This window comes from Rutilus rutilus, assembly GCF_951802725.1.
Source record: "Rutilus rutilus genome assembly, chromosome: 1".
NCBI lineage: Eukaryota > Metazoa > Chordata > Actinopteri > Cypriniformes > Leuciscidae > Rutilus > Rutilus rutilus.
This window is the reverse complement of record NC_140209.1, coordinates 53,343,029-53,368,609: the sequence shown is the minus strand read 5'-3', so window position 1 is coordinate 53,368,609 and position 25,581 is coordinate 53,343,029. Positions and strand designations below refer to the sequence as shown.

The 25,581-nt window shown below is 36.5% G+C and overlaps 4 protein-coding genes across 5 annotated transcripts in view; 2 read left to right on the top strand and 2 right to left on the bottom strand.

Moving 5' to 3' along the window:
* LOC311298754 (uncharacterized protein) overlaps positions 1–2,424 on the top strand; it is a gene marked incomplete at its 5' end in the record, with an annotated part of 59,242 nt that extends 56,818 nt beyond the window's left edge. Inside the window, one exon of the mRNA XM_084421958.1 lies at positions 1,416–2,424. The remainder of the gene's footprint in view (positions 1–1,415) is intronic.
* A 3,515-nt stretch (positions 2,425–5,939) lies between these two features.
* Positions 5,940–12,566, bottom strand: LOC311289374 (kelch-like protein 24). Its single transcript, XM_084407351.1, has 7 exons — positions 11,696–12,566; positions 11,189–11,323; positions 10,899–10,967; positions 9,317–9,448; positions 9,044–9,161; positions 7,434–7,510; positions 5,940–7,329 (listed from the first exon to the last, which is right to left on the bottom strand). Exons 1-4 carry the CDS (start codon positions 11,957–11,959, stop codon positions 9,446–9,448), a joined length of 471 nt encoding a protein of 156 aa, XP_084263477.1. The 5' UTR covers positions 11,960–12,566; the 3' UTR covers positions 5,940–7,329; positions 7,434–7,510; positions 9,044–9,161; positions 9,317–9,445.
* Positions 12,567–15,549: 2,983 nt separating this feature from the next.
* Positions 15,550–16,906, bottom strand: fahd1 (fumarylacetoacetate hydrolase domain containing 1). The gene is given in 2 exon segments (XM_084428420.1): positions 15,550–16,331; positions 16,334–16,906. Coding segments are annotated over 2 exon segments (660 nt in total). The 5' UTR covers positions 16,679–16,906; the 3' UTR covers positions 15,550–16,016.
* A 407-nt stretch (positions 16,907–17,313) lies between these two features.
* hagh (hydroxyacylglutathione hydrolase) lies at positions 17,314–25,270 on the top strand. 2 transcript variants are annotated; one of them, XM_084428204.1, is made up of 9 exons: positions 17,314–17,569; positions 18,954–19,117; positions 19,187–19,251; positions 19,364–19,481; positions 20,029–20,137; positions 21,335–21,438; positions 23,151–23,252; positions 23,343–23,422; positions 24,450–25,270. In XM_084428204.1, exons 1-9 carry the CDS (start codon positions 17,497–17,499, stop codon positions 24,547–24,549), a joined length of 915 nt encoding a protein of 304 aa, XP_084284330.1. In that variant the 5' UTR covers positions 17,314–17,496; the 3' UTR covers positions 24,550–25,270. The 2 variants fall into 2 exon arrangements, with proteins under 2 accessions (XP_084284330.1, XP_084284331.1); XM_084428205.1 differs by lacking the exon at positions 17,314–17,569 and adding an exon at positions 18,660–18,797.
* The last annotated feature ends 311 nt before the right edge of the window (positions 25,271–25,581 follow it).

The window sequence follows — 25,581 nt, the reverse complement described above, 5'->3', positions numbered from 1 at the left end:
TGGAGAAATATAAAATATTGAATGTTATAAATATGTCCAATAGCGTTATCTCCCTTTACATAAGCCTCCAATGAGATCGCATTTTGAATGACGTCATGGAAAATTCCGCTATCGCGGCACTTTTAGAGAGCAGCGCCTTGCCGCCTTCTAGAACTTTCTTTTCTCCGTGAACCTCTGACGCGAGCAGACGCTTGTTTTGCTCCGGGAGATTTGAAACTCCGAATTGAGTCGAGAATTGACGTAAGAGTTGTATAAATGCCTCTAAATCATTTATATGATGACGATGTGGAAATAAGTTGCAGTAAAATGGGTTGAAGTGATATGATTGTTCACGTTATGTGTTGACCGCATGTCAATGACGCAATATTAGCGCTAGTTTAACCCTCTGGGGTCCTTCGTTTAACAGTCACACTCAGGACCTTCGGGTCCAAATGGACCCGGAGGGCGGGATTAATATATAAAAAAACATTTTTTTTTTTTTTTTACTTGTTTTTTATAATATTTTTTCTTTTCTTTTTTGGTGGTTTGAGATAATTTTATGATTTTAATTAATATTTATTCAATAATTATTACCCATTTTTTCCCACTGAATATAATAGACATTTTTTATATATATATATATATATATATTTTTTTTTATTAAAAAAATGTGTGTGTGTGTGTGTGTTTTTTTGTACTCTTGATGTTTTAGAGATTCACCCCTTCACCGTTGAGTCCTTTTTTTCTGCATCCTGGCTGATTTGTAGATTGTATGCACAAAAAAATTCTGTGTTTTCATATTTTTGACAATTTCCCATTCATTTCCTATGGGGGTAATTTTTGACCAAAGAGCAGAAGTGTGACGTGCTTGGATCATGACCCCAATATTTTTTGTGTGTTCACATACCTAATACCATAAAAGTCACCAAGTTTCGGAAAATTCCGATGAAGCTGTGATTTTTAAAAATTCAAAACAGATTTTTGTAATCTGAATTTATTAGTGTGTATGTGTATAAAAGTGTGTGTGTGTGGATGTGTCTGTTTTGCACTCTTGATGTTTTATAGATTAACCCCTTCACTGTTGTGTGCTTTTTTTCTGGATCGTGGCTGATTTGTAGATTGTACGCACAAAAAAACTGCATTTTCACATTTTTGCCAATTTCCCATTCATTTCCTATGGCGGGTCCATTTGGACCCGAAGGTCCTGAGTGTGACTATTTTTTTTACAACCACTTAGACTATTCAAATCCTGTCCCCAATTTTTTTGGGTGTTCATATACCAAGTACCAACAAAGTCACCAAATCTCGGACCATTCCAATGAAGCTATGATTTTAAAAAAAATTTTATTTAAACGCTTCGGGTCCATTTGGACCCGAAGGACCCCAGAGGGTTAAAGCTAATATAGTGTGTGTGTATATATATATCCCTAACGAAGGATTCAGAGAGAAGCAGTTTATGCTCGACTGACATTTTGAGAACGTGTATCATCTGGAACTTCCCTGGTTCTTCCGATGTACATGTAAACGAGTTCCTTGGTGAGTTAATATAGTTTCACTAATTTCAGTATTGTTCAATAAGGTTCATTAAGGATCATATTAAGTGTGTTACATCAAATTATTGTTTATTTGTTGCAGTATTAATGGCAAATACAGCCAAGTGTAAAATGAAAGATGTAATTAGGCATTTATGTGAAATTAATGCCATGAAATGCAATGTGTGTGTGTTAAATAAGATGCTTACAAGCAAGTATGCAAGACATTTATTTATTGCACAGACAATTTATTGCATACAGACAATTTATTGTACAGAGTCTTATAAATGGACATTAATTGCTGTTTTATGAGAGGTTGTGTATAATCTGAATTGATTTGTATATAGTGTCAAATGCTAATTGTTTTTTGGGCCTTGTGTCTTCAAGGCCAGGTTTTGTGTTCTTCTGCTTTTGTTTCCATGTGAGTGCTGTGATGTCCAGCTGATGAGTGTGACCCATTCTGCATGTGAATCGAACGAAGTGTGAATCATTCCTGAATTGTGGATTGTCTCAGCTCTTCCTGTGTGCGTAACGGTGGGGTTGGACTGGCGAGCCGCCGATTTAACGAATCCTTTGATTTCCCTGTGAAAGAGAAAACTTGCTCATCTTTGAACGGTAGGATTAGAACCACACATCAAATTATTCTGTTCTATCCAGGGCAGAATAGGACGACTGAATTAAGTGCCTCACGAACTTTTGGACTGAGTTTACGAACTGATCTGTTCATTGAGAACCATCCAACTTTTGGACTTTGAGTATTTACATTCAAGAGTGAATGAAATTTTGTTTGTTTTGGTTTTCATTTTCTATTGTTTTCCTCACGCCTGTGTGAGGTTATATGGGTCCATGTTCAACAAATTGATTAATCATTACAATCTAACAACAAGGTGAAAAGAAGAGAACATATTCAGTAAATTAAAACTTGTTCTCACCTCATCCTTTTGTTGAGTATTCACTGCTGCTGTATCATCTCTCTCCCCGGACGAACCTAATCTTTTGAGCCCACTGGTCCGTTTGTAAAGTTGACACAAATTTATCACGTGTACGGGTTACAATAGACTTCCGTGAACACTTGAGTTGTTTACATCAGTGGGCGCATGCGCACTTGAGGGTCAACCCGAAAATCTTTTAAGACTTCAGTGTCACGGCTGTTATTATGGTGACGCACAGAAATACAGTTCAAGGCGCACGTGGGTATGTCTGTGTGCAGACAAAATTACATAAATATTTGTAGCCTACTTGGTGACATTCTGAAAAGCCATACATGGATCAAAGCTAATGGACAGGATCAGATAAATCAGAGCTTAGATTCTCTGCCCAAGCCCAAACTTGACCCGACCGGGCTGGGCCCTTGATCCAGCACTTGTGTTACAAAATGCAACACATCATGAACATGTCATGCTCAGCGTCTCCTCCACTCGCACGCATCACACCGGGCCCGGGATAATAAACTTTAAAAATATTTATTTTGTTTAAAAAATATTCTATATTCTAAAACCTTGTTGAATTAAATTAGAGTTGTGGCCTACTAGGCCATCCAAAGTTCGTTCATGTTCATTTTCTGTGTTCATCATTGTTCACGTTTTTTTATATATTTTTTACGTTTCTTCATTCGGCTCCATTTGCGATCCATTTCATTCGGAATAAACAAACAAGGCAGTTTACATGATTTGTCCTTGTTGGATTATTCATTAAGATAATAATTAATAAATGCACACACAATTATCCATGAACTTGATAAATGTTGCAGATATGTTTTACTATGCACAAACAAATGCCTTTCAACTTATGTGTGCAAAATTCAGAAGCAGTAAATGAATGTGCAGAAATTTGTACAGAGATTCTGTAGGCCTACTACGGTATATGTGTTGTAGCCATTAAATAAGCTCATTTAGTTTCATATTTGTTAAAATATTATAATGTTATTTTTTTGCATCTATGTTGATTATGAAAAGTGAACAGCACGAGTAAGATAGGATGCGCAATATTCCGATAGACTTGGAGTGGGTCAGACATGATTTTGACCACTTCATTAAGTTTTGTTTTGTAGAAAACCTTTCTTTAAAGTGAATTTCGTTTTGTATAAATTGTATCTTAATTTTAATACATTTTTCATCAACAAATTGCATGTATTTAATAAATAAGAAGCAAATATAGCAGACAGGCTATAATTGGAGGCGCCAGCGCGCCCCGGTCACTTGCACTGCACGTTAACTGGAGCGCATCTCATCATAAATTAACCGAAACGAAGTGTATGCCTCACAGAGAATATTAAGAAATATATCTAAAGAAAGCTTGAAATGTCTTTAAACGAAACAATTCAAAACGAAAAGAAATAGGGAACACTCTGATGTAGGCTAATCCATGCATTTCTCCATATATGCGCATTCACTACGGATATGGCGATCGTCAACTTCATCTTTGCTTCATCTCAGCTTCCCTGGCGCCACCCCTGGTTATAACGGCCCACGTATTAAAAAATGGTCGGGTTTAAATCGGGCTCGGGCTCATAATTACAGTTAATGAATTGGGCCGATTCGCCTCATTCGGGCTTTGCGTCTACCGCGCCGCAGGACCTCTAGACGCGCGTAAACGCGTCTTTACATTGACTTAACATTGAAATCACTCGCGCCAGACACTCAAGAGTGAGTGAGTAATAAAAAAACATTTGCGTTTAGCCTCAATTGAGTAAAACACTATGTGTAACTTCGACCATTCTCAGTGGTGTGACTGGGACACTAACTCTGCTTGTCATCATAGAAACAGATAATCACATTGTGATGTTTATTCCCGCTTCAGTAATATGCTGAATATGTGGCGTAAAAAAAGACCTGCAACCGTCTCGCAACTTAAGTGTTGATAGGCTATTTACTCGTGAGGTGTAACCAATCATATAGCGCCGTGGGCGGGACATTGAGCAAATCTGCAGAGTGGTAATGCTGCGGAGCCAGTCAAAGTAGCGCATTTTAAAATAAAATGGACTTTAATCAAACCACGGATCCGTGATAAGTTTTGTGATCCGCCTCGCCACTAGTGTAGTAGCACTGATCACTGATCACCGTACCATGGGTGCAGCAGGCGTAGTGATATGACGCAGCGCCTGAAAATAGGTCTAATAGGTTAGACAAACTTAGTCCCGGTCACGTTGGAAGAAGTTACCGAGCTGGGGACTATTTTTAGGCGCTGCGTCATATCATTACGCCTGCTGCACCCATGGTACAGCCGCACAGTTCCTTGATTATTACGCCGGAATGAGAGTATAGTTCCTATCCATATCAGCCTAGAAAATCGCAACTTTTCATTTTCCGTCGATCTTAGTACACGGTTTAACTACAGAAGAGTCAAGTTTTAAATAGGAAAAATATTGAAACTCTTTGGTCATTTTGAAAGAAATGCTACTGGACTCATCAGAATCAATGATCTGTGCTAAGCTATGCTAAAAGTGGTACCGTCAGACCCGGAGATCGGCTGAATGGATTCTAAAACGGTAAAACTCATCTGTTTAACTCTGGGGGAGTTGTAAAATGAGCATATTTCCGAAAAAAGTGGAGTATCCCTTTAACTAATCAATTGTAAATGACTTATAACTGAATCTACAAAACATACATAAAATAATGAACATATCACTTATTAATAATTTATGAACGCATAGTCATGTTTTGTAAATGATTAGTTAATCATTTACTAATCACTTGTTAATGACTTGAAACGGAATTTACCAAACATACATAAAATGTTAGTATATCACTTGCTAATCATTTATGAATGTTTTTTAAATGATTAGTTAATCATGAACTAACCACTTATAAATGACTTACAACTGAACGTTATTATAAAGTGTTACCATTAGGGAAATACACTTGAAACAAACAGGATGAAAAAAAAAAAAATGCTACTTTTGGGGGGAAAATACTATTTTTGAGCATGACAAGCTTATTATGAGACACAAAACATCACAATACTAGTAAAATATAGCTAAAAATTAGTTTTCATGATTTCAAGATCACTCATATCTTGTAAGGCTTAAATATAATGTCTTATTTCAAGAAATCTTACCAAGAGAATTTTTACTTGTTCCATTGGCAGATTTTTTTTGCTTATTACAAGCAAAAATATCTTGTATTAATCGTTTTTTGCTTATTTTTGGAGTGGCCTTTTTTCCAGTGTGGCATCTAACCGTAAACATTGCAAGGACCTTGCTCCGTGGGTAAGAAGCGTGAGCAACCATATGTGGTGGAGCTGCAGCTCCTCTAAAGGAGATGAAAAGGTACAAGCTTATTGAATAGATGTAAAATGCACAGTATAACTGCTATTATCACAGACAGTTGACACAAACAACATTATAGCATGCATTTTTTTCAGATTGAGTTTGAAAGGAATGTCTAAAAAAAATCTGTTTGTGCTCTAATGTAATTATCAGGAGTTGCTTAGACGATGGACGTCCATCCTCCATCACATATGTGGTGTCCATCGATGGGAGGAAAACGGAATTGAATACAAGTGTTACCACGCTGACCTCTCATAAGATGAACAACGGAAGAAGAAATGGTTGTTTTCTAAAATAAGAGCCCCCCAAAACTCATATATTAACTGCTGTGTCCATACATTCAGAAAATCATAAAAAATAAAAGTCCTAGCTTCCACAGACCAATTCCACCTCAGCTGGAGAGTACACCTTCTCAAGGTGTCAACTACAATGTTTCAGGACATTCTGATGTTGTTTTACAAAATAAGAGCCCCCAAAACTCATATATTAACTGCTGTATCCATACATTCAGAAAATCATAAAAATAAAAGTCCTAGCTTCCACAGACCAGTTCCACCTCAGCTGGAGAGTACACCTTCTCAAGGTGTCAACTACAATGTTTCAGGACATTCTGATGTTGTCTTTCAAAATAAGAGTCCCCCAAAACTCATATATTCCCTGGTGTGTCCATACATTCAGAAAATCATAAAAATAAAAGTCCTAGCTTCCACAGACCAGTTCCACCTCAGCTGGAGAGTACATCTTCTCAAGGTGTCAACTACAATGTTTCAGGACATTCTGATGTTGTTTTACAAAATAAGAGCCCCCCAAAACTCATATATTAACTGCTGTATCCATACATTCAGAAAATCATAAAAATAAAAGTCCTAGCTTCCACAGACCAATTCCACCTCAGCTGGAGAGTACACCTTCTCACGGTGTCAACTACACAGTTTCAGGACATTCTGATGTTGTCTTTCAAAATAAGAGTCCCCCAAAACTCATATATTAACTGCTGTATCCATACATTCAGAAAATCATAAAAATAAAAGTCCTAGCTTCCACAGACCAGTTCCACCTCAGCTGGAGAGTACACCTTCTCAAGGTGTCAACTACAATGTTTCAGGACATTCTGATGTTGTTTTACAAAATAAGAGCCCCCCAAAATATTTGCTGTTTTGTCTACAGACAAATTTCACCTCAGATGTAGAGGACACCATCTCACAGTGTCACTAACAAAAGTACAAGATATTCTGTTATTGAATTTCACATTTTTTTATTTAATTGTTATTTACAAAATATTTACAACTCTTAACACTTTTTTATAGTGAATATGTGAACACTTTTTTAAATGAACAGAATGTAATTAGCAATTTTATTTTACAAAAAAAATTGACAATAGCATAATGTAAATAAAACGATAAATAACATAAATGTAGTAATTCTGTTAACTCGACTGATTTAACAGCACAAAATGCAGTCCCAATTATTGACTCTGGCCCATTTCAGCTTCTTCTGAGTCATGCCCAGGCACTTCTCGTGGTACCATCTCTTGCAGCGGTCACACTGGATCTAAAATAAGTTGGAAATATCACTGATACACAGATCCACGTTTTAAATTGCTACTCCTTTTTACTTTCCAATTCTCCTTTTACAAGTGAACCAAAAAAACGTACCCACTTTGTCACACGTTGCCTACTTCCAATTGGCTCTTTCTGTGCGCACATGGAACAGTGATTGGTCTCATCAAACACTAAAGTATTATAAATAAATGGGTAACACAAATTCAATGTTTAATGTCCATGTCCCTTTTAAAGGAACCATCTTACAATATCAACATTATCGAAGACTGCATTTATTTATTTATATAACCAGCAAGATATTTAGGTACTATAATTACTAAATGTTGCTTTTAAACCAAGTTTTAAAATACTGAAAATACAAATGTGTGTAACTTGTGTCAAGAAATTATTGTTACTATTATAAACTGTCCATTTATACCCCTTTCATTTTTGTGAAACTATTTATGTCACAGTATATTTATTGTGTTGCTGTTTACCGGTATGTCTCATTTTATGTATTGCATGTATTATGTCTCATTGCTTGCAATATTTCCATGCCTTAATCCTCTGCATAGTCATCTGGAATCTTTTTTTGTTATTTGCCAGGCTTGTTAACTTGAATTACTGGCATGTATTACACGTGATCAATTTTCCTTTTGCCTGCTCTGCGAATGTCATCTTTATTTGTAATTTCAGTTGATCCCCTCTCTGTTTATGATTGCATGTGCTGCATTAGAAGCCATTGCCAACAAACTATAAACACCCTCCCTGTGGCATCAGTATTTGTCACGGTTTGGGTTTTGTTTCTTGTTCCTGGTTCTTGTCTGTCATGTGATCCCCTGTTCTAGTCATGTGATCTTGCCTTGTGTTCCCCTGTCTGTTGTGTCATGTTGTCATTGGTTGATTGTTTAAATGTTCACAGGTGTCCCTTGTCTCGTCATTAGTCCAGTATGTATTTAAGCCCTGTGTCTAGTTCAGTCTTTGTGAGTTCTTGATGTTAAGTGGATGTTGGTTGTTCTGTTCCTGTATTTGAGTTTGTAAGTCTGGAGTTTGTTTAATAAAGTGTGCTGCATTTGGATCCTGCTTCCTCCATGTTTCAAACGAATCGTAACAGTATTACTGTTCTGCTGTGTGGGTTTTTTTTTTTTTTGTCATGTTAAATTCTACATAATGCTGTTAAATAATGACACTCTATGGTGAAAAAGTATTTTTAGCAATAAAATATTTAATATATAAAATATTTTTGGGTACTGTGACTGTCCAAATCTTTACAGCTTTTGTAGTAACCATTTTATAACAGCTGTAAGCTGCTCTGTGTTTCTCTGTTGTAGCTCACCATATGTTGTCCTTAAATTACTGGCCACCATGGCTTCACAGGTCGTATTCTGTCTGTCTTAGCTAATACTACTCTGCCAACCCTACATTTTGTGGTAGCTTTAATGTAATAATATACAACCTGGCTTTGAGTGTTGACCGTCAGAAGACATCTTAACTAGTGTGAATTCTTTCTTTGAATTGCGAATTATTGAATTATTGTTATAACCATCTATTTCCCTCTGAAGCTGCATTAACAGATAGTTTTATTCAAATTACAAATAAAATATGTTTTTACATTACACTAGACTTCTGCATTGTGCATTTGAATTCTGACTAGAGTCTAAACTGTTAAGCTGCATTTTGTTTTGTATCCCTCCACACAACAGACAAACACTTGCTTTACAAACCTGATTCTTTCAGTATCTGCAGAGCCATCGTTTTCCGCTCTTGCGCCATTTCCTTTTTGGATGTTCCAAAATGAAAAACTGGAACAGCTGGAAATGCCCTCACTATTGCCCTTGCCATCTAAACAAATAATAATATTTACAAACATTGTGTGGACTGTGTCAGACTCCAGCATAACTACAATATTCCAATTATTTTGTATTGTCATGTTGTGTAAATTGTTGAAACAAATATCAACTTAATTTATGTTAGAATTAAGAAAAAACTTCACATACCAAGGTTAGGTGACAATGACCCCACAGCTACTGGCATCCTGTTGGACTGGATGTGCCAGAACTCCTCCTTTCCATTTTATGTCCACCCACTCCATTATTCCATGGCACGTTTTCCTCATCTGTAGGTACTCACTGTATGTGATGTATTACGGGAATATGTATTAACTAGAAATAGATTACAAAAAGCTTTGCTTTCAAATGAGAGGTAAATTCTAAACTTATAATTCTTCTAATCGTAAAAGTCTGAGTACATCCAAATAATTCTCTTAAACTCTTAATTTAATTAAGTTCATACTAAACCAAATTACAAGGTATGGCATGTAAATAAATCCATTAATTTAATGTAATTCAAAGTCTTTACAGCATTTGTAATGTCTCCATAAATTGTGATGTGATTCATTTAATTAGCAATTTGGGAAAAATAAATGATATAGTGAATTTCCTTTTTTTCTTTTTACCAGGCTATTGGGTTAATATTTGGTGTAACCCTTTTATTTCATGTAAATCAGTAAATATGTATCTCCATTCTCCACCAACGACCACTCCTTGGTTTAGGAATTTAATTAGTTATAAAATGAATACCTGATCTTTTGGGCAGCATGAGTGGAATCGGCTTTCTCTGTGTTATTTTTTGAAGGATCCATCAAGTACACTGTGTGGTTGACAGCATTTACAGTGCTATGCATAAGTTTAGACACCCATACTAAAGTTGACTAAAAAGAGGTATAAAAAAATCATCTTTTGGAAACTGAACTTAATGCCTTAATTTAAAAAAATAGGAAAAATCCAACCTTTAAGGACACCAATTTTCTTTGTGAATGAATAATGTATCGTAAATAAATAAATGTTCTTCCTTATAATACATGGTGCATAAGTGAGTACACCCCTATGTTAAATTCCCATAGAGGCAGGCAGATTTTTATTTTTAAGTTTTTTTTAATTTTAGGATACTATGCATCCTGATAAAGTTCCCTTGGCCTTTGGAATTAAAATAGCCCCACATCATCACATAGCCTTCACCATACCTAGAGATTGGCATGGGGTACTTTCCATAAGATCATCTCTCAATGCAAATCAAACTAGCTTTTAGGCTAACTGAAATAAAACCATGCCAATCTCTAGGTATGGTGAAGGCTATGTGATGATGTGGGGCTATTTTAATTCCAAAGGCCAAGGGAACTTTATCAGGATGCATAGTATCCTAAAAAAAATTTTTTTTTAAATACTTAAAAATAAAAATCTGCCTGCCTCTATGGGAATTTAACATAGGGGTGTACTCACTTATGCACCCTGTATTTTAAGGAAGAACATTTATTTATTTACGATACATTATTCATTCACAAAGAAAATTGGTGTCCTTAATGGTTGGATTTTTCCTAATTTTTTAAATTAAGGCATTAAGTTCAATTTCCAAAATATGATTTTTTATTCCTCTTTTTAGTCAACTTTAGCATGGGTGTCTAAACTTATGCATAGCACTGTATGTACTGAAAATGATAAGGTGGAAATGCAACCAATACATCTTTTAATAATACACCAGACACTCTAAATAATGACATATAGATATCATTCTGCTACTCACCAGAAGTTTCCAGTGGACGTCACAGATGTTCACAAATGAAAGAATTGCCTGGTAATGGTCAAAGTTGACCTAATGAAGAAGTTAAATAATAATTACCTTTGCACTGTAAACCATAATTAGTAAATTTAGCTTTTCAAAGCAATATGGAAAGCTGGCATATTCACCATACATTCAGTATGTAGGGCTGCGATAGATAATGTATATTTTTACATGCATAAGGTCCCTTCACAAACACACAAAACACATCCATTGCACATCCGCACTGTAGTCCATGTAACCACTGTGATCACCTTTGACAAACTGTGCAGGACAAGCTGTGAGCTTTCCCCGTGCAGAATCACCCATGCTGTGTAGTGATTGAGAATGTAAATGGAGCTCCCCATCTCCAGCTGATTGACAGCAAGATGAAACAGGCCTTCAATTATCTACATAAGAAATTTGGGAGAATTTTTGTAATTTATTTTAAGTTTTATTATAGAATAAAAATACAATGTTAAGAAGACATTATAATTATTACAGTTCCAATCATAAGGACATATCATTTGATTTAAATTGTACTCAATTGTTTGTTACATTCAACCATTTCAATATTTTAATGTTTACACCAAGAAAAAACATAACAAACACGTATTTTTTTACACAGTCATGATGTTAACTCTGGTGTATTGTATTATATTCAACATCATTCAGCACTATGGTCCATGTCAAAGTACAACCCGGTACCATCACTCTACCACAATACTGTTTTGTGAAGGAAACTAAATTAAAGTTACATGTTGACCTACAGCATTACTCACCTCATGCCAAGTCTGAGTGATAAGATTGAATTCCAGGTAGAGCTCCAGGAACTCTTCAGGTACAAGCAGAATCTCCTCAAAGTGCTGCAGGATGTAGTGCTTTGCTTTACAGCGGAGCTTTGAGCAGAAGTAAAGGTGCTCTGTAAACTTGTAGATGCCAATGCAGTTCTCTGGGCATAACTGTGACTCCAGGGACTGACAGCAGGCGTCTTCAAGACTTGAGACTAAGGTCATGTCAGCTGTTGCTGTTCTCATGTTCTCCATTTTTTCTCAGGACTGTAAATGTATTCACAGGGTATCCGTCTTGAAAAGTATTAAAAGGTGATAAATAAATTTTGGGAAAATTAAGACCCTTAAAAAGGGTACGATAACAAACGAACTACAGAACAAGTTTTGCAACAATGAATACAACACATGCGGTTGCAATTATGAAGTAAAATGTGATGAACAAGAGTTTTCATCTCAACTAGGGCTGGGTGATATGGACCAAAAGTCATATCCCGATATATTTAGGCTCAGGCTGAATTTCGATATACGATATATATATCCCGATATTTTTTTTTTTTTTTCATGTTTTATTTTATTTTTTCAAAATTTGTTAACACACACACAAGTACTGTCCCCCTTAACATAAATTGTAAGAATATGACTAATAGTAAAGACTAGTACTAATAAACATTAGGCCTATGCTAAAGGTATTAAATAGTCCCAAACTAGTTTGTTGGTATGAGCCACCACAGTCATTTAAAAAATAAAAATAAAAGAAACACAAAGAAAAATAGTGGGATTTTGGGGTTAATATGGAAACGAAAAATCTCCAGTGTTGAAATCCTGCCCGGTTGCATAAAGCACCTTAAGTTTTTCCCTTAAGTATGATACTTAAGGGGCGATTTCCCCTTACCTAAGAGAATAACTTAAGGGCGTTGCATATAATCTCTTAAACGGTTCTCTTAGGTAAGGGAAACATTTAAGTGTTTCACGACAGCGATCCTGGATTCACGTTATAAAAGTCTGTTGTTGATTTAAAATATCACCTGGAAATCCGATGTACATTTATTGAATGGTAGCCGATTTATGCACGTGGAAAACATCTCCCACTACCGTCTGAAAACTCCCAGTTGCAAAAAAATGCAGTGCTGTAAGCAGTTGTAACACCGCAGGTAAAGAGTGGTTGCGATGTGTGACATGGTCAAGGTCGCTGTCTAACGTTAGCAGCTAGTTGGTTAGCGATGTCAAATATTGCGCGTCGATCAAATCGGTATTCTTCTTGTAACATCGCTAAGATGGTCCAAAGGGTTCCCCCTAGCCCTAAAAAATCTTCTTGGCACATAATGATCTTCAGCTGGTTCCGTAAATTCAGCCATGATCGGCTTATTTTTGTCCGCGTTGTAATACTCGGATTTGCGAGTCTCGAGGAATCCGTGCTTACCGAGTATTATGCGTGGGTTCTTGGCTATGTTCTGTATCTGTCGTGGTCACTTGATAGAGGAGTCAGACCAAGACTTCAGTGCTCAGAACTCAGTGTTTATTTCAACATTTCTCTTAACTATGACTCTACATCGTTCCACCCATAGATAGGGTTCCACCCGATTACATCGTCCATTTCTCCATCCATATCAACTCTCTTCCCCCTCTTTTTCAACTCCTCCCCTTTTAGCGTGTTTCTTACGCTCGCGATATCTCGCGTACCATCTAACTTTCTTCCCATTTCAATTCTTACAGCGTTACTTACGATTTCCAAACCTTAAGTTATACTAAGGGAAATTACCGTTAAGGGGTTTTATGCAACACTTAATGCTTTTTAAGGGATTACTTAAGTGAAAAAACAGCATTTAAGGAAAATTCTAAGTGTTTGTGACATTTCACTTAAAGAAACCCTTAAGTAACACTTAATGTTTTTTTTCTGCAACACCCTTAGGTTTAAGGGAAACATAAGGGCGAACTTAAGTGAAAATTACACTTAAGGTGCTTTATGCAACCGGGCATCGTGTCCATCGTGTTAACCCTTACCTTGTGCATTGTTCAAATTCACTACCCTTTCGTTATGTTCATGGCTGAAAACAGCCACTACTTTGAACTGCTGTAAAAATATATCAGATAAATATTTTTTTACATTTTTTTTTTGCATAAATCTATTAATCAACCTCACTCCTGCTCAAACCTACTAAATGTTTTAAAAAAAATCAGGACTTTAACTCTTTAATTGCCACATTCGTAAATGATGTCACTGATTTGGGGAAAAAAACACACAAAATGACTGATTTTCAATATAAAATGTGATTGTGGACTGGATTTTCTTTTACCTTTTATCACAGTCTTGGACATGTCAAAGATTAGAAACAACATTGATTTTGATGCATTGGTAGTTTTTGTGCAGCATCAGATTTTAATCATTTACTGTTCGTGGCTGTTTTTGCCCCATTGACTTCCATTATAACCACATTTTTTGATTGCAAAGCCATGACACCATATAATCATGCATTTTTGATTGTTGGTGGTTTTCCCTGTTGGGAAGAGGTAAAATTTCAAATTTTTACTGTTGATAACCAGATGGCACCATTAACCCTTTAGATAGGCCTGTGCAAAAAAAAAGCTTAGTTTCTGGCTTTTACATGGAGTTATATGGAGTTTATATGGAGTATAATAGCATTGTGCAGTGTGTGTGTGTGTGTGTGTGTGTGTGTGTGTGTGTGTGTGTGTGTGTGTGTGTGTGTGTGTGTGTGTGTGTGTGTGAACTCACCTTGATGCGTCTGAGAAAATCAAAATATGCACCTCAGCTCTCAGAACTACATGGAGTAAACAAAAACAAAGTAAGTGGATTTATGCATCTGCTGCCTTTTGATGGTGAGAAATGCAGACTAAACTAAAACAAAGCTAGTGGATTTAAACACTTGCATGCAAGCCTGCTGGTCATTTGATGGTGAGAAGAGCAGCAAGCAACATGAGAAAGGGCTTGACTCCACTTTTCCACCAAAGCGGAGACAACTCCCTTTCTTCAGCCTGCCAGAGGCGTGACTCCAGGGCCGACGCGCTATGCCATCGCAAGGGTCCAGAACATGGATTCTGTGTTCAATCTGTTTTTTTACGGAGGAGATGATTGACCTTATTGTCAGCATGACTTGCGTCAACACATACATGTTTGTACAGTCATACTTGTGAACAGAGTGCGAATTACCCCACCATAATTGGGGGGGTACTGCTCCTTCACTTCTTCTATGACCATCATGGTCCACTACTACCATATCAATCCCCACCGTGATCGCCAAGTGCAACATGTGTTGTGCAACACACATACAAGGTCTAAACATGCGACAAACTGATAATCAGTAGGCTACAGAATATCTCATTGTTATTATATATCCAAAAGAGAACTGTTTTGATCAACTCCCAAAAGTTAGAAGTTAAGTGCACTGAAATACCATTCTAATTACTGGTAAAAGTAATACCTTTACAAGAAGCCTATTGCCTATTTCAGGGTTTTTCCTGGCTCAAAATGAGGCGGAGGTGGTAAAATCATAATAATGTATTTTAATAAAAAGATAATTAAATGTGTATTTTTTTTTTGTAGATCATCATATAGCCTAATGTGTCTGTCACATTTTTTTGTTGGTGGAGCCTGGTACCCCTAGGGGGGTCCGGGGGCATGCCCCCCCGGAAGAAAATTGTGTACATTTTAAAGATAAATTCATTAATCTGGTGCACTTTGAGTCACCCGAATCCACTATTAAAAATAAATAATCCACCTGCAAACCGCCTATATTCTTTGATTTAGATATCTGCATCTGATCATCACATTACAATTATTCAAATTCTTAGTGTTAAGCATGATAATATGGTAACATATCACACTGAAGTAGGCTGATTTGAGCATTTATTTAAAATAAAAGTTCTTTTGGCAAAATTACATTTCCTTAATAGCCTAAACAGAGGCTTTACTCCCTTCAAGCTTAAATTGTCAATGTTTCATTACATCACTGTTTGAAAACACTCAGAATAATTTTTTGTTCCTTTATAAAGGGCATTTTCCCCTAATTTTATTAAATGTATGCTCCATCTTTCATTTCAAATTCTTAAATTTGATAAATATATTCAATTAAAATAATTAGACACTAGGCTGTTACCAATCAAATTAAATAATTTACATTGAAAAATTATAACTGTATTAAATTTGATTATTTTAAATATTTTTGAATATACAAATATCTGACCCCCCCAAAAACTGATATTTCTGTCCCTGTAATTCGAACTATGCTTGTGAAATCAAAATGCTTGTGCTTTGCAGTAATTTGAGACTCAAGAATGTTAACTCTCGATGATCAAATCAACTTTTTCTATCAACTTTAAATGTCATAGTCACAATGCCATCAATCCCAGCTTGAAGTTCATCATGTTCCTGGACGCTTGACACTCCTTTAGGGGTCCCAGTGAGAATGAGATCGCCTTCTTCCAAAGAGATGATCTCACTGATGTAGTTTATGAGAAATGGGATGGAAAAGATCATCTGGGATGTGCTTCCACTCTGTTTCAGGATATCGTTCACCTTCAACCACAGATCGATGCTCCCAGGGTCTGGGATCTTCTCCTTGGGGATGAAGTCACTAATGGGGCATGAGGTGTTGAAAGCTTTGGCCAGGGTGACCATGGAAGACCTTTGGACTTGCATTCGTCCTGAATGTCTCGAGCTGTCATGTCCAGGCATAACACATATCCAGCCACATGGTCCATGGCTGAAGACTGCGGAATAGCAGTTCCTCCTTTACCAATGACCACCCCGAGCTCAACTTCATGGTGGAGATTGCTGGTGTAGAAGGGGACCAGAATAGGAGACCCTTCCCTAATGTAAGCAGACGGGGGCTTCAGGAAGAGCACAGGCTCGCTGGGAATTGCATTTTTGAGTTCGATGGCGTGATCTGCATAGTTTCTCCCGACGCATATTATTTTCTTTCCCCATTCCCAAAAGCGAACAATATTCCTCGTGCTCATTTTGTCCTGCAGCCGGAAATAAAATGACCTTTGGTCGCTTGATAACGGAGGGCGATGAGACGCGTTGGTAACGTTAGTACATTACGAAATATGTAAATCTAGTACAAATAGAACAATCAAGAAACTAGTACGATTGTCTGGAGTTAAGTCCAAGAAACATTATTTGGCTTGAAGAAGAAGTCCATCACAATCACGAAGCCCGAAAAGCGATATCAATAATCCTACTACGGCAAAGGCTGACCTTATGAATATTAATTAGGTTTTGCTGACGCTCCTAGTTTGACCATCCAATGACAAAAGCTCGAGTTACATTCCCAAGACTTTAGCCATTTTTGTATTGTTTTCTATTGTTTGCATAAACTTTTTTGCATTTCTATTATTTGCATCAACAAAACGGATATGGATTTATGGATTTATATATTTTTGTATATATATATATGAATTAATTGCCTTAAAAATGTCACTATTTGATGTTCCATCCCTCATAATATTTGTAAATAAAATATAAAAAATGGTCTTTTGTTCTAATTTAAATGTTTTTATTTTCTAATTGTTTACTGTACGTTGTATGGCTCTTATTGAATATTAATTAGGTCATGTGACATGAGTCTTGATTAAACGGCCACGCCTTCGCTATAGTAGGATTCGCAAATAACCTCAAAAACAGCGTGGGTTGCTGAGCGCGCGACATCTCCCTCGTATTGGATTGGTTAAACGAGGGGTCAAAGTTAAAAAGTGGGCTGTTTTGCACTTTAAACCAGACCTTCTACTTCCTCCTCCCTTTGCTGGCTGTAATATCAGACAGCCGAAGTCCTGATATGCGGTTCAGGACACTGGCGGCGAGTGCCTGCACTCTCGGTGCTCTCGGAGCTGCTGTCGCGCATAAACTCGGTATGTTTACACGAGGATCTTCCCTCGCGCGTGATCAGAAAGAATGCCTTATTTATCGAAATGCATATGCATCCATATGTCAGTGCTGTCACAGAACCGCTGGTGTAATGGCAGTCAGTGTTTTGATCTAGTAAAAGAAGTGTTCCCTAAACAGTGCGGAGTTACATCATCTTGGCTGTTGACGTATGTCATCGAGCATGACATGTGACATGAATAGATATAACGCATTCTTGATTAGTGTTCATGTAAAAGGCAAAATGCAACACTTTCCATGTCTTGCGTGTGGAGTGACGTAAGTGTAAACACTTCGTGCTTTATGTTTGTTCTGCGCTGTGCAATTGAAAGTTGTAAAACCATTTATCAAAGATTTCTTAATTCGCACTTTGGTGTTAACACACCCCGTATTGCGATAATATAATACGCCGTGCATTATATTTTACAGCAATAGTGAGAAAATGACTAAACCAGCATCAAAACATTAAACAATTATCTCACAATATATACGCATTTTCCATACATTATAGATGAACACCAAGTGTTGATAATTTTTATAATGGTAAGGTCTCAAACATGTATATTTTTAAAGAAATTACTAGTTTTATTCAGCTTGGATGCATTAAATTGATCAAAAATGACAGTAAAGAAACTTCATTTCTGTTTTAAATAAATGCTGGGTTTTTTTTTACTTTCTATTAATCGAAGAGCCCTAAACAAAAGCATTGATGATGATGATGATAATAATAATAAATGTTTCTTGATCAACAAATCATCATACTAGAATGATGATCATGTGACACTGAAGACTGCAGTAATGATGATGAAAATACAGCTTTACCATCACAGGAATAAATGACATTTTAAAGAATATTCAAATAGAATTTCAAATTGCAATAATGTTTAACAATATTACTACCAATACGACTAACTGTAGTTTCCAAAAAAATACTAGTTACTTTAGTAATTGTTATCATAACAACTGTATAATCATAATATAAGAATGTAGGAACTCCTTCAAACTGAATGAGATGTTTCAGATTTATTTATTTATTTTTGGTCATTTGGCTTAATTGCATTTCAACATTGGAAAAAGCAGGTCGAACCAGTTTAAAAAGTAGGCAAGCTGATGAAGCACTTCCGTTACGTGGATAATGAGCCTAACCAGTTCCGCAGAAACTTAGACAAGGTCGACTGCCAGGAACTTACGAGCATAAATGACCAGATTTATCAGGTAGAAATGATGTAAAATGTATTATACATTATCTCAAATTGTAGTAACTGGTATTTTGGTAGCAAAATACATGTTTCATCACGTTTTGAACTTATAAACATACATGTTTGTTATTCAAGCGAGAACATTTCCTGATCCCGAATCTCTGTTTTGAAGTTCCTACAGCCTGGTTTCACTCCGCTCTTAGGAAATCATCTCTGGTGGAACAGTCAGATATGAAGGTCGAACTGCTTCCTGCGCTCACCGACAACTACATGTACCTCCTCATCGATGAAGACACCAAGGAGGCAGCCATCGTCGATCCAGTAGAGCCCCAGAAAGTAAGAATATCTCATTGTGCATATTACACATTGTGCATCGCATGGATTCATAATTGTCATCTGTCTCAGGTTGTAGATGCGGTCAAAAAGCATGGCGTGAAGCTCAAAACTGTCCTGACCACTCATCATCACTGGTAAGTCAGACCTGTAATAAAGTCCAGTCATTCTGTGGCATGTATGCAGCCCATGCACACTAATATGACAGTTTGATTGGGGAATTAAGAGGTGATGTTTCATAACTTCCAGGGATCACGCAGGAGGAAATGAGAAGCTGGTGAAGCTCATGCCGGGACTGACAGTGTACGGAGGAGATGACCGAGTGGGAGCTTTAACTCAGAAAGTCACACACTGCAACACTTTCAAAGTAAGACTGGTTTATATAATATACACTGTTCAAACGTTTGGGGTCAGTACGATTTTTTTAATTACAGAATTTAATAGTTTTATGTGATAAATTGATCAAAAGTGACATTAAAGATCTCAAAGAATCCTGTTAAAAAAGTTTCCACAAAATTATTAATCAGCACAACTGTTTTCAACATTGATAATGGTAATAAATGTTTCTTGAGCATCAAATCATCATATTAGAATGATTTCTGAAGGATCATGTGACACTGAAGACTGGAGTAATGATGCTGAAAATTCAGCGTTGAAATCACAGGAATATACAATTTAAAACAGATTAACATAGAAAACGGTTATTTTAAATTGTAATAATATTTCACAATATTACTGTTTTTGATTAAGTAAATGCAGCCTTAGTGAGCAGAAGAGACTTCGTTCAAAATATTAATAAATCTTATTGACCCCAAACTTTTGAATGGCACAAATTGGCTTTGAATGCAGCTTAGCCAATCAGGACCATGCGCTTCATACCGCTGGACACATTTCAGATTGTTTGATCGTTCCAGGTGGGCTCTCTGAATGTTAAGTGTTTGTTTACGCCGTGTCACACCACCGGCCACATCTGCTATTTTGTAACAAAAGACAACAGCACCGAACCACCAGCTGTGTTTACGGGTAAGACACATTTTCATACACTACCAAAAGTTCAAAAGTTTGGGTTCAGTAAGATGGTTTTTTTTTAACATGTTTTTGAAAGAAGTCTCTTCTGCTCACCAAAGCTGCATTTACTTGATCAAAAATACAGTAATATTGTGAAATATTATTACAATCTAAAATAACTGTTTTCTACTTTAACATATTTTAGAATGTAATTTATTCCTGTGATCAAAGCTGTATTTTCAGCATCATTACTCCAGTCTTCAGAGTCACATGATCCTTCAGAAATCATTCTAATATGATGAGTTGATGCTCAAGAAACATTTCTGATTGATTGACGTCCTAAGAATGTTGTTCTTTGATTAATGGAAAGTGCAAAAGATCAGCATTTATACTTTTTGTAACATTAAAAATGTCTTTACTGTCACTTTTTATCAAATTAATGTATCCATGATGGATACAAATATTAATTTTCTTAAAAAAAAAAAAAAATCATACTGACCCCAAACTTTTGAACGGTAGTGTACACTAAGTAAATAATAATTCTTTAACAATTTAAAGGAGAACTTGGTAACTTTTTTAACTTAATAAAACTGTCTAGAAATCATTTGGATGGTTAAACAACCTGTTCTGGTGATATTGGTGACTTTCCCCGCTCCCCCCAGCGTTCCCAGGCGGAAAACCAACCTTGCAACTTGGGGACTACCGTCCCGGCAAGATAGAAATTGGAAGTCTCGTGAGAAGCGAGAACGAGAACAAGCGCGAAACACGAATTGCTTTATGGCAATTCGACATAAACACACACGCATGTATGATTTATTACCAGATTACCCACCTCGGTAGACATAGCTCCACACGATACAGTTGGCTTGCTCCGATCAAAACAAACGCACATGAGCAGCGGTAGAGAGGGGGAGGAGGCCGCCGCAAGTGAGTTTTTTACGACCGTGTTGTGAAATATACGCCCCCCCACAGCTGTAGGGGGAGCTCGTGGGGAAAACATGCGACAACAAAAGGGAAAATCAGCAAAGAAGTGACTAGAGTTCGCTAGAGTTACCGAGTTCTCCTTTAACAATAAAAAAAAAACGTTCCACTTTCCATGTTCCACATTTTTGAGCAGAGACTAAAAAAACTATTCTGCCAGTCTGACATATGCACACTTTGTATTGACAAGCAGTTTTTTATTTTTTATTATTACGTTCACATTCTGAATAGGAGATACTCTGTTCGTGGCCGGCTGCGGGAAGTTTTTTGAGGGTACCGCTGATGAGATGTACAAAGCCCTGATCGAGGTTTTAGGCCGTCTTCCTCCAGAGACGGTAACAATTCCCCTAAACTCTAAACTCAAATCTCTGTCTTTGTGCTGTAAAATTTCACTGAACATTTCATTTTAAAGCAATAAATGCTGTTAAACTCTTACTGTAAAAAAACCCCCCAAAAACATGTTTTAAGTAAAGGGTAACTCGCGCCAAAAAGCAACCTAGGGTCTTTTTGTGAATCTACCCGAGGCAAACATTCATGTAAAAGCATAATTAGAATGGAAACGCCACTTTTAAGTTTGACCATATTTTAGTTTTCGGTCAAATTGCCTTTTGAATGGGAGTGGTTGGGGCACGACTATGATAGCATCAAAAATCGCTATTTTTAAAATACTAAGAAGGCTCGACACAACATGAAACTGTGCTTGAAGTATCACCAGGGGCTCTACACATGAACTCCAGCATTGACTACATTATTTGTGTACACACAGAATTTACTAAAAAGAAAGGTTTTGTACAACTCGTCCGCTGGCATTTTGACAGTCAAAAATAGTCGATCTCCGAATGTGAATGAACTGACTTATATGAGCATCCTTTGTCAAATACAAGGTCAGTATTGATTTTCACTAACGACAAAACAACAAATTATCCGGGAATTTATATGGAACTAAGCTTTAGGATCGTTCCATCTTTACTCTCCTCCCTGTTACGTTGCATTCGGAGATCGACTATTTTTGACTGTCAAAATGCCGGCGGACACAGCTACAGTGAGTTGTACAAAACCTTTCTTTTTAGTAAACTCTGTGTACACAATTAATGTTCTCAATGCTCGAGTTCATGTGTAGAGCCCCTGGTGATACTTCAAGCAAAGTTTCATGTTGTGTCGAGCCTTCTTAGTGTTTTAAAAATAGCGATTTTGATGCTATCATAGCCGTGCCCCAAGCACTGCCATTCAAAAGGCAATTTGACCGAAAACGAAAATATGGTCAAACTTAAAAGTGGCGTTTCCATTCTAATTATGCTTTTAAATGAGTCATAACCTGAAATTTTCACTTTTCCACGAGAATCAATGTATGTTATGATCGACTAACGATTATACACTGGCCGAGAAGCCGATATTTAAAAGTGAAGCGTTTGTTTACCTCAGGGTAAATAAACCAGCGCGCGTGCACGCACACTCAAATACGAGATTTTGATTTCAGCTCCCTCTTGACGTCATGAGGTAGTAGGATATACCATATATGGACACCGCAGCAGGAAGCCCCCCTTCCCCTCTCCCCCTCATAGTCAGTTCAGTCGAGAAAGATGGAGAAACCGAGTGCACACCGGACTTGCTCTGTGGTTGATTGCCATAAAAAAACATGTAAATGTGTTTTATCTCCCAAAATCGGACGAAACTATCAGGGACCAGTGGATGAAATTCATTTTTAATGACGCTGTCCCAACAACCCTTTCAACTGGCGTGCAGAGCCATATAGAGCGTCCACGACAGCCAAAACATCGCATTGATCTCGCGAGACAATAATGCCTTCAGAAATAAGGGTAAAAGTAGGTCTGTGTTTATTTTTTTTCCACTTTTCTTTTTTAGAAGGGCCTGAAAGACTATAATACAGCAGTAGGTATCCAATGTAATACTAGGTTATGACTCCTTTAAACGAAAGTTTGCCTCGGGGAGATTAACAAAAACACCCTAGGTTGCATTTTGGCAAGAGTTACCCTTTAAGTAATAAAAAGTCGCATGGTCTAAAACTCACAATTTCCTCTGGTTTCAGCGCGTGTACTGTGGGCACGAGTACACGATCAATAATCTGAAATTTGCACGGCACGTCGAGCCAAAAAACGAGGCCGTCCGGACAAAGTTGGCATGGGCTAAGGTGTTTAACTCTTCTCTAACATTCATTTACTTGCGTTGCAAATACTATCATAGTGCATGTGTTTGAATAACCTTGTCTTACATTGATTAGGAAAAATATGATAACGGAGAGCCGACCATTCCTTCTACGGTGGCTGATGAGTTCACATTTAACCCCTTCATGAGAGTGAGGTATGTCAAATCATTCCCAAAACATACAGTTATTTATATCTACAGCAAAAGATAGAAGTAACTCGCTTAAAACCATTTTTTTGGGGTGAAAATACTAACGTCCCTAAGACTTTTGCACAGTACTGTACAACATATATGTGACCCTGGATCACAAAACCAGTCATAAGTCGCACGGGTATATTTGTGGCAATAGCCAACAATACATTGTATGGGTCAAAATTATCGATTTTACTTTTATGCCAAAAATCATTTAGGATATTAAGTAAAGATCATGTTCCATGAAGATATTTTGTAAATTTCCTACCGTAAATATGTAAAACATGTATTTTTGTGAGTGAATGCAGCACAATCGCGAGCATAAATGCACAACTTTAAAGGAGATTTAAGCACCCTCAGATTCCAGATGGACAAATAGTTGTATCTCGGCCAAATATTGCCCTATCCTAACAAACCATACATCAATGGAAAGCTTATTTATTCAGCCTTCATGTGATGTATAAATCTCAATTGCGAAAAATTGACCCATGTGACTGGTTTTGTGGTCCAGGTTCACATATAGACACATATAGTCTTGAACTTTATCTGGACATACGAGTTAACTTTAAAATTTAAGCATTGGTTTGAACTTATTGAAAAACATTAAGAGACAAAAAAAAAAAAAAAATAGAAATAACATAGAAAAAAGTATTTTTTTATTATAAAAAATAGAATTATAAAAAGTATTATTTTAAAATCTATGGTAAAATGCTTAAAGACGTTTATTATTTAAAATTTAATTCAGTATTAAATAAGTTTTCATTAGTAAACTACATTAGTTAACATGAACTAACAATGAATCTTTGTTAATGATAATCTCAACATTTACTAATACATTTATATAAAGAGTTGTGTCTAATAACATTAGTTTATGCACTGTGAACTAAAATGAACATGGACCTTTTTTTTTATAAATCCTGTACAAATATATTGTTTAATGCATTAACTAATGTTAACAAATGAGACATTGGTCTTTGTGTTTGCACTTCAGAGAGAAGTCGGTACAGGAGCATGCTGGGACCAGTGACCCGATTGAAGCCATGAAAAGTATCCGTAAGGAGAAGGACAGCTTTAGAGTCCCGAAGAACTGAGTTTTTCAGGCTTGTCTTTGCGATGGTCATCGCCACTACGCTCATCGTTTCACTAACAATAGCAGGACATGCATAAACTCTTGCTTTTTTTTTTTTTACACATGCTTAATTTATATCAAAAGCAAAATTTTTGGGCAGCATATCTTCAATGAGCAATACACAGGAATGTTAACCTGCAAAACAATGTGTTTAAATCATTGTTACAAGAAATAGATCAAACAAAAACAGAATGTTTTCATCATTAAAAAATACATTAATGCCGTCGATTTGCATTTAAAAAAAATACAAATGTACTAGGTCTGTGCTGTAGGTCAAGTTTTATTTACGTAAACTTGCGCAAGTTTTATTTTTGGAAGGATCCAGGCCATGTCTGAACCAATGTTGTGTGGTTAAATTATAGTTTTATTTCAGAATGTTTCGTCTTAATGTGCAATGTTTTTTTGTAAATCGAAAAGAATTATTTTTAAGATGTTGACAAAGCGAGGTGGTCCAGCTAAATTTAATTTGGTGTGTTTTAATGTCCATAAGAAAATTGCATTTGATTGAACTGCATTTATTTTGATGTTTCTGAATGATTTTGAATGTAGAAAATATTGAACACTGCATACTTGTTTTAGCTTTTCGTCTCGTTTCAAGCCAATCTTGCACTGGTCATCAGAAGTAACAAAGAGAAGATTTAATTATAATCATTCAAACTGAATAAAGTTTTAATATAAACGTACACAGCTGTTTTTGTTTTTTAGAAATGCAGCGACACAGATTTTCTTAATGATGCAGTTTTTTATTACAATATTAAAGGTATAGCGGAGGATTTTCTTTTTCCGGGTGGATCATCAAGACTATTGGTCCTCCTAAGTGTCAATCATTCTGGTGATATGTTTACGTAAGGTCGTCGTACGTGCTCGTGCACACAATTCACACGATGGCGTGCGCTCAAAACACAGGTTGGGCTTCCCACTGATGCCTCAGTCACGAAGTTTCTACTTGACAGGTAAAGTTTGGCATGCTATTTGGAGAAATCCATTTAAAATC

Excerpts from the sequence above, each read along its gene's own strand:
- hagh (XM_084428204.1), top strand. The coding sequence starts at position 17,497 with ATGCGGTTCAGGACACTGGCGGCGAGTGCCTGCACTCTCGGTGCTCTC. Across the intron at positions 19,252-19,363 it reads CTGACCACTCATCATCACTG|GGATCACGCAGGAGGAAATG; the intron begins GTAAGTCAGACC and ends CATAACTTCCAG. Across the intron at positions 19,482-20,028 it reads CACACTGCAACACTTTCAAA|GTGGGCTCTCTGAATGTTAA; the intron begins GTAAGACTGGTT and ends TGATCGTTCCAG.
- LOC311289374 (XM_084407351.1), bottom strand. The coding sequence starts at position 11,959 with ATGGAGAACATGAGAACAGCAACAGCTGACATGACCTTAGTCTCAAGT. Across the intron at positions 11,324-11,695 it reads TCACTCAGACTTGGCATGAG|ATAATTGAAGGCCTGTTTCA; the intron begins GTGAGTAATGCT and ends TTTCTTATGTAG. Across the intron at positions 10,968-11,188 it reads TCCTGCACAGTTTGTCAAAG|GTCAACTTTGACCATTACCA; the intron begins GTGATCACAGTG and ends CTTCTTCATTAG.